Genomic DNA, 15320 nt, shown 5'->3' with positions numbered 1-15320 from the left:
TCTTTCCCGACACTGACCGAAAGCCAATACTTGTAGCTTTCTTTCTAGTTAAAAGAATCGAGTCTGACCCTGAAATGATTTAGTCCTTGCTATGGAAGAGGCATCTAAGCCCAGGCTGCAACAGTTAGAGGTAAATCTTTTCCACTTGGAACATTTTACTCATTAAAAAATAAATAAAAACATGCTGGGACTTTAAGATAATTGGATTTTAAAATAAATGCAATTATTTTATTCTTTTTGTGGTACGCCTCGAATGCACGGCTGTGCCTCCGAATTCACAGAGACCTTTGAAGGCTAAAATAGAGCTTGTTTCTTTTTGTCCTGGGAGGCAAGGGGAGGGGAAGGAAAGGTGGAGTGGAAACAGCGTCAGGTTTAAAAATAGCCATGCTTAGCCTGATGTTGGTACCAATTAAGTCAATGGGAATTTTGCTGACTTTCCACAGTAGCAAGATCTAGTTATACACATGTTTGCTCCTTTTTTTAGAGCTCACCTATGTTATCAAGGGGTGTGGAAGAAGAGCAGTTAAGGTGCCTCTCTCTGCAGCTCCAGGGGAATGAGTTTGAACCTTATTCTGGATCTGTGCCAAGAGCTACCCCACTCAGTACAGCGCTCAATGGGCAACTGGACATTCAAGCCAGGGAGTAAAAGGTGGATAAATGTGATGCTGGCCACACTGTTCCCTTTTGTACTATTGGCTTACAACCCCCCCCCCCCCCCCCCCCCCCCCAAACAACCAAAAAAACCCAAACGGTCAACCCAAATCATCTCAGCCAGGTCTGGTTTCAGGACGTTCTGTTTCAAAAGTCAGCTTTATGTTAATTACAAAGAATTAGCAAACAAGATAATTAAACATTTTTAGATCCAATAAAGTACTTCATTCCACTGGGAAATGAAAACATATTCCAATTTTTTGGTTTGGCCAACAAAATGGAAAAAAAAAAAACGATCATTTGCACAGTCCTAATGCAAAATCCTGCCCGGTCTCTCAAGTAAAATGTAAGCTTGCTTATATCAATTAATCTTACCTTGAGTTATACTGATATAAGACAAGTTCAAAAAGAAAGAAAAACAACTATCCCAACTAAGTTTGCTTTGTTTTGTTGTTTTAAAGGTATATTCATTTAAATATGTAGTCCTCCATCCAGACAGGGCCAATGTAAAAAGACTTTGTTACTAAACAGATCTGTTTCACATGCATGTCCAGATTCAACTGCTGAGTTCATGATAGATTACAGATTTTCTCTGCTTTCTACTTCCATTAGCACTGCAGAGCCAACATGGCTAAGAGAGGATGAATCGGACTGTGTTCCTTCTTGCACCTCATCAGCACAACTGCCAAGCTGCAGTCACTTAGACTAAACACATCTGCTAGCAATAAAATGACTGTGCAAGTCCAGTTGGGGACATGATTTGGAGAAACAGGAAAACCATTTCTCATGAGAAACTGAATGCATTTGCTCTGGGAACCACCAAAACAAGCAGAACATCACAGAGCTATTTTCACCAAACCTTGTGTTTGTTTCCACAAGAATATTCTTGAAATAAAAATTTCATGGAAACTTTACAAAAGGCTGTTTTGAGAGTCAGGTTCAACCCAACAGCATTTCCAAGCCAAATCCTTTATAAATGCACTATTTTCAGGACCAAACAAATCAATGGGGCGAGAACTAGACGGGGGTGGGCAATTATTTTGGGTGGAGGGCCGTTTACTGAGTTTTGCCAAGCCATCGAGGGCCGCATGACAGGAAGCCAGGGGCAGCTAAATATTAATTTTCTAAACTTTTTAGTGGCCCCGCGGGCCAGATAGAGTGGCCTGGCAGGCCACATCCGGCCCACGGGCCGCATTTTGCCCACCCCTGAACTAGATGGAGGCAACGGATACTGGAATAAGTTTGGGATCAGACCATTATCTGGCAAGCATTCACTTCTTGCCTGCATTTCCCCCATCTTTTTGGCCAACACTCAAACTCATTCAGAACTTTGCACAAAGGCAGCCTATGCAAAGGAATAATACTTCATGATCTTTCAATCACTTTTTCCTTTCTAGAGCCTACTTTTTGTTGGTGTTGTTCCCTCCCCACCACCCCTTTGGCCAAAATTTTATTTGGGTGGCTAGTTCTCCATTTACAAAAGAGTTTGGTATTACTTTTGGATTATTATATAGAACATCTCAAGTAGTTTTGAGGCTGGCAGTTTAAAATGATTAGGTCTAGACCAGTAGACAATATTTCTGCCTTTACTTCAATATTTCAAAGGAATCTATCCAAAACTCAGGGTGGTTTAGACTCAGACATAATAAAAGATTAGTGCCAGGCTTCTGCACAGAATTGCTTTATTTGACACCTGCAAATCAGCAGGACTGGCTAGGGACAGAAACAACCCTTCTGCGCTGGACAAGGATATTCTAACCACTCCCCCACAGCTTTGGTAACACGGAAAAACACAAAAATGAATGCTTTTCCCTCAGCTTCCTTGTGTACAGAGGAGAGATGCAGAGGAGGAGTTGAGCATAAGCATCCCAAGATACAAACAACTGTGCCCAGAATTGTAGGTTCATGATTTCCACCCTCCGCCCCACCCACAGCAACGAGTGAGATGCACAAGATTAGAGTTTGAAACACAACATTTCATTCCTAACCTAAAAGGAGAGTCATGTAAAAATGCAGCCTTCATGCTCGCAGCTCTCAGGAGCTCTGCACTACAAGGGGAAAGGTACTCCTAATGAGTGTCCATTGTGACTCCTCCCTCCAATACTCTCAGGAACCACCAGCAATCTGATGCTCACCTGAGCCTCTGCCAAAATCCTGCTTCCAGTCCTCAAATATCTGCTCCTCCCCGACTCCAACTTCAGCTCTCTCTCACTCATCCCTCCATCTGCTTCAGGAGTTAATCTGTAACAACATTTTTCTCCAAGTGCCTGTCTCTTTTCAATGTACTTAAACTGGGAGTTTCTGTTGCTGGAAAGGCATTTTGCACATTTGCTCTTCTCTGCAAAAAAGTAAGCCTCATATGAATGCTTCACACAGCTGGTCTTCCCTTGGGCTACTAGCTTGGGTTGTTCTAGGGACGCTTTGAGAAAGTTGGTTCACTGCCCAGTCCAGGTACACCCTGGTTGGATGGACTACATTTATTCACCCCTGCTGTATCAAAGATGCAAATTGAGCACTCCAGTTACATATTTTAACATAGAACAAACTTGCTAGACTAGAATGCTGCGAAGTGTTTAATGTATTCGCAGTAACTAAGATAGAAAACATCAAGGCCTGTATTGAGAGACTGGTGCAAAGCTATTAGCATAACAGGTGTCTTTGTCACAAGAATGACACTTTAAAGACAAATCAAAAAAATGAATTCCCTAAATGCAAAAGCAAATCTTTAATTATACTTAACACTGGTTTTATGCTGTCTTTATAAAAGGATAGGAAAGAGAAAGATGTTTCTTCCTCCAACTCAGAAGTTGGTTAATGGAACATAATGGAAATGAAACTGAAATCGAGAACATTCCTGACACAAGAACGTGAGCGGATGCTACTGACAGCGCTGCTGGGATGAGACTGGGAAACTGACTGCTTGCTTCACTCAACCATGGTGCCGAATTAAGATTTCATCTGCTCTTTCCTCTCCACAGCACAACTTCATTCCCTCCTCAGGTCTGTGGAATGAGCCAGTTATTTCTTTTTATTTCCCTGTGACCAATCTCATGAAGTCCTCGGTAGAATCCAGTGGAGCGGGGACCCATAAGCGCATTTTATTCACAAGAAAAAAATCCAGCACTGGATTTCTTTCTCTATGCATAGGTCAAGGTGCAAGACCCTCAAGAAAAGGATCTTGCATGAATCCATGCAAGCAGAGGTCTCAACCAGGGTCCTGATTCAGCAGCCCTGTCCTGCAGCACAGTACTGAAGTGTGTGTGTGCAACTTTAAGCAAGTGCTTCAGTCTGTTTGGTATCAAGATACTTAAGTGTTCTTCTGCTCAAGAGGGAGAGAAAGAAGATCTCATACATCCCAACATCAGACACGCTGAGCTCCTGCCAGCCCTACTGAAGTCAACAAAAGCTACAGGCACTCAGTGTTGTTGGCAATTGAGTCATTAGTACCCATTCTGGAGCAAGATCCCATTAGCATTCTCCTCTGGGCCTTCGCTCAGCAAAGCGGTTGAGGAGATGAACTTAAATGCCTGCTCAACCACTGCCTAGATGAGGATGCTAATGGTCTGCCATTGTGGGGTAAGTACTAATGGCTTGATTTTCAATTGTGCCAAGCACCTGAAGTTCCCATAGACTTCAGTGGGATTTGTGGATGCGCAGCCCATCTGGAAGTTGAGCTAAAAGCTCCTTCCCCCATGCTCACTAACTGGGAGCAGGGCCACCATTGCCACGTGGGGATGGCGCGGAAGTGGGTTTCCATTTATTTAAATAATGAATCTCATTTGAAATCAGTTTAGTTTTTACACATCTCAGAGAAGGAAATCTGCTGCAGCAGCAATTCCCTCCTTGTCCTAATTAATTCCTAAACATCTCACAAGCTGGAAGTGCATGTTTTATGAATCTAGTTGACCTCCTGGTGCAGAAATGATGACACAGATGTTGTGCCTTCTTCATTACCTCATTATTCATATTACACCACTTTTCCAATAGAGGAAGCTGACGGTGTCAGATGTTGCCACCAAGAGGGAGAGAAGGAGGGAGGTAGCAGCGGAGCAAAAGCACACATTCCCCCAAAAGAGAGCACTACCTTGCATCCGTTAGACCTGGGGGGCGGTGGGGGGTGCAAAATGGCAAATCTGGATAGCAGCCACACTTCATTTCAGAGCAGCCCCTGCCCACGCCATTCCTGGGGTCTCCATGGAGGCCTGCCTGGAGCAGCATGAGCTGGGTGAGGAGCTGCCAGTGCAGGGATCTTGATGTGGTGACAGCATGGGGCAGGAGCCAGGGCAAAATCCATTGCCTGGATACCCCTGCTCATTGCAGGGTATATGAGCAGCAGATTGCACCTCTGCCCTCCCCGCAGATCCCAGGGACTCCCCAGACCCACCCACTCATCTCACTCTGGCTGCAGCCTCCTACCAGCCGCCTGGCTGCGCGCTCTGCCCGTGTGGGTCCCATCCCTGGCAGTGGGTAGGAACAGACAGACTGGGATGCCCAGGCAGCGGTGTTGGGGCAGGCAGTGGCAGCCAGAAGCTGCTGGGAAATGGAGTCTGCCCTGGGCCCAATCTAGCCCGCAGACCAGACTTTGCCCACTCCTGCATTAGACCCTTCCCACACTATAGCCAAGGAGACCCTGGGGAGACTCCAAGGAGATCAAGCTTTGAATTCCATGATTGGGAGAATGGCAACTCCACTGAGAGCCCCTCAACATGCTCAGAGCAGGGGAATAAATGTAGAGGCCTATGAAGGGAAGCTTCCCAGGTTCATGCCAAGAAGATGAGCATATTAACTGTGAAGGATCCTAGATGCTGAGGTGCAACTTAGTTTGAGACTTTACAGAGAATGAATCCCAGCACTTGCTCTGTACTACCGGACTGGCATCAAGTCCAGGAAAAGCATGACTTATTGGATCCTGACCAGATTCCCTTTACTCAGCGCCTGCCTACATACAGAAAGTCATTCCTCTGCAACTCTGAACAGTATGATTAAAGTGGTAACACCCCCCCCCTCCCCCCCTGCTCAGGCCCAGGTGCACAGGTAAAAATATGCTTATATAAAAAGGTACCTTAATCACTTCTGGAAAGGAGAATATTCGCTACTGCAGGGGTTCCCAATGTTTATGTGCCCAAGGGCACATTTGAATTTAAAAGAAAAAGCAGCAGGTGCCAATAGGAATATTAAACTCATGGATATGCGCATGTGTATAGTATCGTTTGGGGAGGGAGTAGTAAGCACCACTCCGTCACTGCGTCAGTCAGACTGACTCAGTCTCATTTTGGCGGCCGTTGCGTACAGCCTGTGAAAATTTTTTTGAAGTGTTGCTGTTCTGAGTTCAATTGGCAGCATTTTTTGCTGGAATAATGACTTTTACTGATTATGAAAATGTGTGCGGGCACCTGAATAAACCTTGGGGGGCGCCATGGTGCCTGCGGGCATCATGTTGGGAACCACTGCCCTACTGGCACGTAAAAGCATCCATTCCAGGGATTGTACTGGCATAGCTATATTACTAAAATCTCATAACCTAAGTAGAAGTTATACCTAGACAAAACTGTAGTTACAACAGACCTTAGAGGAAACGTGCAAAAGCCAAGGGGTTCCCTCTGTGCTACAGACTACAAAGCACAGGCACTTGGGGAAACATTTTTGAAAAAATAAATCCTAGCACTGTTGTACAGTGTCAAGAGGATAGACATGAAGCCATGTCACATACTTTTTACAGCAAAACTCAAAGCCAAGAGCCTATGGAGAGCTATGCTGCTCCAGAAAATGCATGCAGTAGTGGATGAAAACATGTTGCAATACAGTATATAGGTGAAGCAGCAGATGAATGCACCTGTCAGGGAGAGTTGTGATTGCTGGAAGGAACAGGGCCTGAAAGGAAGGAACTTCGCCTTTGAAAACCCTCCCCCTGTTTAAGCACACGCTTGTGCTGTTGTAGGAATAAACCCCGGGACCACAGACACAAGGCAGTGAGGTGTGACCATCACCATGCACTGGGCTAACCAGTAAAACTGGTATGTGGGTGCAGAGAATCAGGCCCACTAGATCTATCCCCAGACTACACTTCAAAACAGGCAGAAACAGGATGCTAAATCAGAGTGAAGTGTTTAAGAGTGCACTTTATGTCCATCTCAGAAGCTGACAGAACACAGCCCCAATGACTGATCATTAGGGAAACATCAGGACACGTAAGAATGTAATAAAAAAAGTAACTGGTATAAATAAGAGCTGGAAACTCTGCTGGGAGAACTCGAATCCAGCAGCTAACTGGCTAATGCTATTGACAGCCAGGAGAGTGTAGACAGAGAAAGCATCTTAGGAGGCTCGTTTGCTTTTTATTCCAGACACTCTAGTACTCCCTAAAAGAGAGATGAAACGAAGCATTTGTTTGCTACATTTCTCTGAAGAGCTTAGCTCATCCCTGCAATGAATCCAGAGGAGTCAATGGGCAATTTGCCTATGCAAATGCATACCTGCACACACTCACAGTGCCAGCTTCTGATCTTGTATACACCTGCATAATGCCATTGACTTTAATGGACCTGCTCGATTACGTGGGCAGAGGCAAGAACAGAATCCAGCTCCCAGAACATTACTAAAGTTCCCCCTGTTAACTTAAAGAGGCCTGCTGCCTCACCGGTGTTTTACCCCATGATCTTTGCCAGCCCAATTTGCTGGAGGGGATTTACCCCCAGGTCCCAGACAGCGAGCTGAGTCGAAACAAGTGCAGGTGGTGTTTACCTGGAACACATTCCTTCCCAGGAGCTGCACACCTGGGTGCATTCCTCACCTGTCTCACGTCCGCAAGGACCCTTTGAACTCTGAACCCAACGAGCACGTCTCAAAAAATGCATGCTTTGGCTTCAGAGGCAGACAAGGTTCCTTGGGTGAATTTGATATCTTTTATTAGACCAACCCAAATGGTTGGAGAATAGTTATTAAGCAAGCTTTCGGGTTCAAAAACCCTTTGTTAGGCTAAGGAAGCTTCAGCAGTTAGTGTGTGCTCTTCAGTGGTTATGGATTTGACTAAGGCTGATTTCAGTCTTGACTTCCTTCCCCCTTCTTCATAGGGAAGATTTTTCTTTGTTTCCCTTCATTTAGGAGAGGGAATCTACCGTATTACTCTAGAACACACTTCTTGGCTTCGCTTAAGAGCTCCAGGCCCTACCGAAACAGAGAGAAAGGAATCCTGCCTGTTGAGTTTGGCTTCAAAACATTCCTCATGAGCTTGCCCTGGTCAGATAATAATTGAAACAACCTTCCTTTTGAAAAGGTCTTTGCCTTCCAAATCAAAGACCCTGAAGCCACCTAATTTGTGGGCCAGTGCTGGTTTTAGCAATGGGATCTGCCTGCATGGTAATTAGTGTACAAAATGGAAGCAACATAGCATAATCTTAGGGCCATCTGCCATGACCTGAGAGGGTTCAAACCTTTGCTCTATTGCGACGCCCTGTGTGCCTGGCCTGAGGCAAGTCATTTAGTTCCTGTGTCTCACTTCTCCTCTGTAAGAGGGGAGTAAAAAGCATGGCCCTACATCACACTGTTGTGAGGATAAGCCCATTAAAGATAGCAAGGGCCTCAGACACTATAGTAATGAGGGTCCATATACATACCATACATAGACAGAATCATTGGGCGAAGGACTGAAAACCAAAAATAATTAGAAATCAGTGGTTAACTATCCTCCTTTCGTTGGCTCCTGCTGACCCTTCTCCCACCCACACTGGGGTCCCCTCCTTCAAAGTAAGGCACGATTAAAGATAGCCTTTGGCCTGGACTGATAATGACCCAGAACAGCAAATGAAGAGAACAAGATTTGGGGGGGTGGGATCTCTCTCGTGTTTTGTTTAATTCAGCACTTTACAGGGCAAGACTAATTAGTGGTTTTAACTGTTTTGACACAAACAGCCCGAATAATCATGATAAATCATATCAGGCATATGCCCAGATCCTTGAAGTGACAGATGACAAAACAGAGTAGTGACAAGATGCTCTATCATGCAGGGAATCATTGAGTTAATGGCAGAATTATTGCTTCTGAAATCCACTCCAGTCCTATTGTGGGGAACATTCCAATTTATCAAAGCCAAATGAACATTAATTGCTGCAGCCTGGTAAGTTTTCGAGCTGCTGTGACCTTCATTGAATTTTAATCCAAAACAGATAAGATTTACTTCCACACAAGAGGAAACAACACAATTAAACCCAAATGACAGCTAAGATTATGGAAAAAAAAAACACAACAGGCGTAATGACAAAAATATTGATTCCTTTCTACTTGACACTGCGCAAAAAAAAGTAAATAAATAAAATCCTGCATTAGCATTTTTCCCTCTCTTTCTTTTTATTTGGGAGACAAATTTCAGATGCTCAAGCCAAGACAAAAGGGGTGGCAGACAGTAATGGAGACTGAATTCCCTTTAACTGCGGTAATTAATGTTATGTCTCATTGGGGAGAGATTAGGGAAAAAACAGTGAGGGGGAAAAAAACAAGTATTATTTTGCTATTAAAGATGCCCTTGAGCTGGGGACTGTTGCTAGAAGTTTGAATCAGGTAATTGTTGCACTGTATCCATGGCTTTTACAACAATGACTCCAATGCATTAAAATACCACATACTGCCAAATCCATCCCCTGCAACCATTTGTAACCTTACAGGCACTGTTTCATGCTCATTTCTTCTTGTTGAGTATATCTTCCTCTTCCCCATTACTGCCAGTTCTCAGAACTGAACTGGATCTTCCCTCCACCCAAACCCTGCAAGGAAGTAGCCCACTGTAAACACTGAACACAATTAGCTCAACTTGGAGAATAAAAGCATTCCCCACTGTTTCACTGCATTAACAAAATATTTTTTTCAAATCCACCCTCTCCCCGCACCCGCATGAGCACCAGAAGAATCTAATGGAAGTATAAAGGCAAAATTAAATGTGAAAGATGCCAAGAGTGGTTAATTTGAGGTATGATTCAATCATTTCTGCAGCTCATTTGCTCTTCATCCTTGCGCCCTCCCTCGCAACGTACGCCATTCCCCAGCTCAGATCTGCACTGCAGCATTACAGAAGTTCCCCTTGCTTTCTTACTTCAGTTCCGCACTGCAGTGCTTGAAGTTTGAACGTTGAGCACCAGTTTTACCCCATACCTCACACCTGTTACACCCAGAACGTGCCAAACCTGAAACTCCTAGTTGCCACTGACCCAGCCTCTGGAACCTATCCTTTATGCTGCTGTCCCAATGCAATGAACACTTCAGCTTTAGAGGGAGAGAACAGGTTACTAGAAAGCCATGCACAGACTTTACCAAGGACACATGTTCAAAATAAAGTTTTCCTACGGTAGAGTTTTAGGTTGCAATAATATGCTCATCCACTGAAATTTCACCAGAAGACTCCAGTCCCCAAGTCAGAAAATACAGAAAGCTCACAAGTAAATTGCATCCGTATGTTCAGTTATATTACAGGACAGGGAAAACTGGGCTCTGTGGCCCAGAGTGAAATGAGGGCAGAAAGGATGTAGAAGAACCCTGAAGAGGTAAGAAGGACACCGCCATTTCAGCTGCAGGAACAAGGTAGCATAAGTTACGGAGCCATGCACGGGAGACAGAAGGTTACCAGTTACCAAGTACATCAGGTTGGGCGTAATGTTTTAGCTTGTCCCACATGGAGCAAATGACTGGATGACACAGAAGACAGAGCATGGGACAGTAAAGCAACACAACATCTCTGGGAGAAGTAGGAGAGATACAACATGTATGTCAGGTTGTTTCAGAGATATAGGCTTAGGGTAAACCAGGGGAGGCATGCCAAAGGCTAACTAAACAAACCCAGACACTCAGATGAAAAAGCTCAATTAAAACCAGTCTTACCTAATTGTAAAACCAGGATTTACACCTAATTCTGAGACCAAAACTGCCAACCCTGCCTTTGTTAGCTCAAAATTGGGCCTAAATTCACTTAAAATGAATGATTTCAACAGACAACAGGGAAGAATTGCAAATTTGTAATGAAGCTCCCAACTTGCTGAGACAGTTTGCACACAACTTTTCACAGACCCTATAAGCTATTCCACACAGAGACACGTCAGGATCAGACCTGTGTTCCCCCCTCCACTTCAGCCTCCGACCTTCCACAATGATTACAATTCAGCCACTTTGGAGGAAGGTGAAAGCATGGCACAAGTTGTGCATAAGGGCATTTCTTACTGTCTCCTTCGCTGGTCTGTAGTTGGTATATGCCCTAAACCACAAGTATTCATACTCCTCCTAGGAAATTTGGCCATTTAATCTGGCTGTAAATGTTCTCAATGCCCACGTAAATGCTTAATTTTTTTTCCCGGAATACCACAAGACTGTAGCAATAAAATTTACCCATGATGGGCAGGGCATATTGCCTTCCACTTCTATTAACTAAGCTTTTTCTTCTATTATGAGAAGCATGAAGTAGGAGAGCTGATGGACTTTTTTTATTAAACAGTTTTCCATCTGAAAATGCCGATTTATCACAACTGAAAGTATTTGCAAAAAAAAAAAAAAAGCCTCAATTTGAATAAGAAGGTTTCTCATATCAAGGATGCCACTTCTAGTTAAACCAAAGATAACTCTGCATGTTAGGTGATGACTTTATCTACCAACCCTTAGACATGCACTCTCTCTCTGAGATGCAATGAATATTTTATTATTAATAATTAGTAAATAATTACTATTACATTATTTATGAAAAATGAAACAGTTTCAACAGACATGGCGGACCTTTCAGGAGTAAGTCTCTCTCGGTGGGCTGCCCAAATCAATCCAAGTATCTGGCTCTCTGCACGTTCCAAGTGAATGCCCTAACTGCAGTGGATATAGGTGGTTGCCATGTTGGTCTAAAAAGCAGAGGCAGGCAAAACTACAATGGTAATACTCTTCTGGGGTTTCTGTTTTTCACATACTTCATCTTCGTGTGAAGTTTGAGATGATCTAGGATTTCTTTTCAGTGCAGTTCGATTCCTACCTCTATCCCAGACTTTATTTGGGCAGTTAAGTCGCAATGGGTGCATCTGCACATGCCATTAAGGTGACATGGTAAATTCTGGCACAGTTTGTGGAGTCAGCTGCTCCCGGGTGCAGTATCTGCATATGCACCCGGGACCACAGCAGTTTGAGCTAGGGTGGAGTAGCCCAGGGCTGGCAGGAAGCCCAAGGGGTCAGCTCCAGGCTCTGGGTGGTGGCATTGTGTGGCAGAGGGGCTTGTTGGGGCATAAGAGTGCTAAAATGCAGGGCTAAGTGGCAAACAGCCCTCCTAATTTACAACCCTTGTGCCCCAGCCAGCCCTTGTCACTGTCTACATGTGCCTTTTGGCAGAGTAAATTACTCCACTGTAGGATAGTACTGTCCCCAACAATACTGTCCTACAGTAGAGTGAATTAGTTTACTGCTCCTTAATAACAGTGCATGTGTAGACTGTGATGCTTTACTGCGGAGCCAATTAGTCAATTCTTGAGTAAAGCACATGTATAGATGCACCCACTGTCTCTTTGTGACTCAGTTCTTCATCTCTGAACAGAATAACAGCAATCTCCCCACATCACAGGGTGCTGTGAGTTTAACCACACTATAGGTTGTGAACTGCTCAGTGTAAGGAGGGACATATCAGTAACTTAAATGAATAGATTGAAAGAATACAGAGGACAAGAGATGAATTTGAAGAACACTGCAAGATCATATTTTTGTTTCTCATAGAACAAAATAAAAGTTTTGTCCATAGTTAACACTCTAATGGGTAGAAATCATCTTAAAAAATACTAAGACATTAACATTAATCTCTGTGTATGTGGGTCAGACATCTGCTAGGAACTATTATAGTGACAGCACCTGAGATTTCTATATATTGTACATGTGAAACAGAGGCAGTGGTAGCACCGGTTCCCATGCTCTTTTCTCTTGGCATTAGTTCATAGATTCACAGATGTTAGGGCCGGAAGGGACCTCAATAGATCATCGAGTCTGACCCCCTGCATAGGCAGCCCCAGGGTAGGGGGGGAGAGCACCACCTCCCTTGGGAGCCCGTTCCAGACCTTGGCCACTCGAACTGTGAAGAAGTTCTTCCTAATGTCCAATCTAAATCTGCTCTCTGCTAGCTTGTGGCCATTATTTCTTGTAACCCCCGGGGGCGCCTTGGTGAATAAAACCTCTCCAATTCCCTTCTGTGCCCCCGTGATGAACTTATAGGCAGCCACAAGGTCGCCTCTCAACCTTCTCTTGCACAGGCTGAAAAGGTCCAGTTTCTCTAGTCTCTCCTCATAGGGCTTGGTCTATAGGCCCTTAACCATACGAGTGGCCCTTCTCTGGACTCTCTCCAGGTTATCCGCATCCCTCTTGAATTGCGGCACCCAGAATTGCACGCAGTACTCCAACTGCGGTCTGACCAGCGCCCGATAGAGGGGAAGTATCACCTCCTTGGACCTATTCGTCATGCATCTGCTGATGCACGATAAAGTGCCATTGGCTTTTCTGATGGCTTCGTCACACTGCCGACTCATGTTCATCTTGGAGTCCACTAGGACTCCAAGATCCCTTTCCACTTCTGTGCCACCCAGCAGGTCATTCCCTAGGCTGTAGGTGTGCTGGACATTTTTCCTCCCTAGGTGCAGCACTTTGCATTTCTCCTTGTTGAACTGCATTCTGTTGTTTTCTGCCCACTTGTCTAACCTGTCCAGGTCTGCTTGCAGCTGTTCCCTGCCCTCCGGCGTGTCCACTTTTCCCCATAGCTTTGTGTCATCTGCAAACTTGGACAGAGTACATTTCACTCCCTCGTCCAAGTCGCTGATGAAGACATTAAAGAGTATCGGTCCAAGGACCGAGCCCTGAGGGACCCCACTGCCCACACCCTTCCAGGTTGAAGCCGACCCATCCACCACGACTCTCTGGGTGCGACCCTCCAGCCAATTCGTCACCCACCGGACTGTGTAGTCATTTCTGACCTCCCTTGGAGAAAATACCATTAAACATAACCACATTCAATCCTCTTCCTTCCTGTGCTGAGGCTCAACAAGGATGATAATCAGAAGCGCTGTCATGCTTTTGGGATAGACACATTTACAAACTGGAAACCCATCTTAGACTCACCAGCTTACCATCCATCAACACCACCCTCTCACTTCAATCTGGCTGCCAGCTGGAGTTCCCTCCCAGTTGGTTCTTTTTGCCCCTAGAATCAGTAGGTTCACCAGAAAAAGGAGATTTTACTTACCATGACAGAGATGTGAAGAATGTGCATCTGTTCCTCCACTATCTCAGAAGGCTCTTGGAGGGTGGGCGGTGTAACCCGGGACAGCTGCTCAGCACTGTTCATAGAGACGTGGAAATAAAGGGTACCGTTCTCCAGCCACTGCTGCTTCCAGTGCACCAAGGAAATGTCAGCTACAGTCCCAGACATCTCTGCAACAACAAACACACCCCGGCAGTTAAACTTCCTGCGCTCACAAAGGGACTGCACTCAACTGCAAGTCTCATGACATGTGCAGCCCTCCAAGTGAACTGAACAAGGATCTAAGAGCCAAGACAACTTGGTCCCCTCCTCGTCACTCCATTTGACTTACTGAGAGACCCAAGGAAAGGCAATTTGCCTCTGTCCCTCATTTCCCCCGCATACAAAATGAAAGTACCGTCCCTGTTTCCCAAAGGACTGTGTACACTTAATTACTGGCTATTAAGTGTTTTGAGATCTTTGGAGGAGAAGTGCAACAGAAAGCCCAAGCAGAGCTCCATCTTTTCTATATGGTTAAGTAACATAAACCAAATCTTTTTAGGCAGCTAGAAGACAACACAAAGTGCATGTGTGTTTGTGCGTGTGCACATGCGTGCACACACATACAACTAGGATTTGCAATGAAAGAAAGAGGACTTTGTCCCCAAGAGGCAAGGTGCCCCATGCAGTAAACTCATAACAAATATTTCAAAGGGATCAAAGATGCAATCCTAGCAGAGATTTTGCTGTCAGTCAAAACAGGAGCCAAAGACATCTCCTGGTTTGACGTAGAAACCAGTAAAGCAGAGATCAACATGCACTCATCTGGCAATTACAAAAAACAAACACTTTTCCATTGCTACCTTACTGACACTGCAATTATGTTCAGTGCTGAAAATAGCCCCAGCCCCAGCATGGCAACTAAATACACAAAAGTAATACCAGCAGGAGGCAGCACAACTGAATGCAAGCTCCCAGCAAGCAGGGAAGATGCTGCAAAGCATTGCCCATCCTCCTAGCCCTTGCAATCGATTTTTTTTTTTTTAAGTCTCTCATCCTCAGTGTCAGAGTTTCCAGCTCTTGAACCTCACTTTATTCTAACTTCCACCGTAAACAGCCCAGGGCTGGGACTGCCTCTTCGAATCGCTCAAAGACACCCCACATGCCTATGGCACCAGAAACAAATCATTAAGGGTTTGGGAATTTCAGACACTTTCTATTCAAAAGCAAAGCCCAAAAACACAGAATCAGTGACAAAACAGAGCCAACAGCTACTGCGCCTCAGCTTCTGTTCAGTTTTACCTGGCATGCGCAGCATACCACTAAATGGGGGGTCTTGAAAGCTCCATCGCCACCTATCAATCAGTCAGTTCAAATAACTGATTCTTCCACTTGCACCCAAGCCAAAAACACCAGGAAAAAAGTCCAGATTGACTCAAAATA

General features: G+C 44.8%; 1 protein-coding gene across 1 annotated transcript in view; it reads right to left on the bottom strand.

Moving 5' to 3' along the window:
- The window catches only part of ASTN2 (astrotactin 2), a 594006-nt gene that overhangs the window by 479952 nt on the left and 98734 nt on the right, over window positions 1-15320 (bottom strand). Inside the window, 1 exon segment of the mRNA XM_006026274.3 lies at window positions 13881-14068. Coding sequence (XP_006026336.1) covers window positions 13881-14066 — 186 coding nt within the window. The 5' untranslated portion in view covers window positions 14067-14068.

This window comes from Alligator sinensis, unplaced genomic scaffold (genome assembly GCF_000455745.1).
Source record: "Alligator sinensis unplaced genomic scaffold, ASM45574v1 scaffold519_1, whole genome shotgun sequence".
In the NCBI taxonomy this organism is placed as follows: Eukaryota; Metazoa; Chordata; order Crocodylia; family Alligatoridae; genus Alligator; species Alligator sinensis.
The sequence above is the reverse complement of the archived record's forward strand: the minus strand, read 5'-3'. Positions and strand labels throughout refer to the sequence as shown.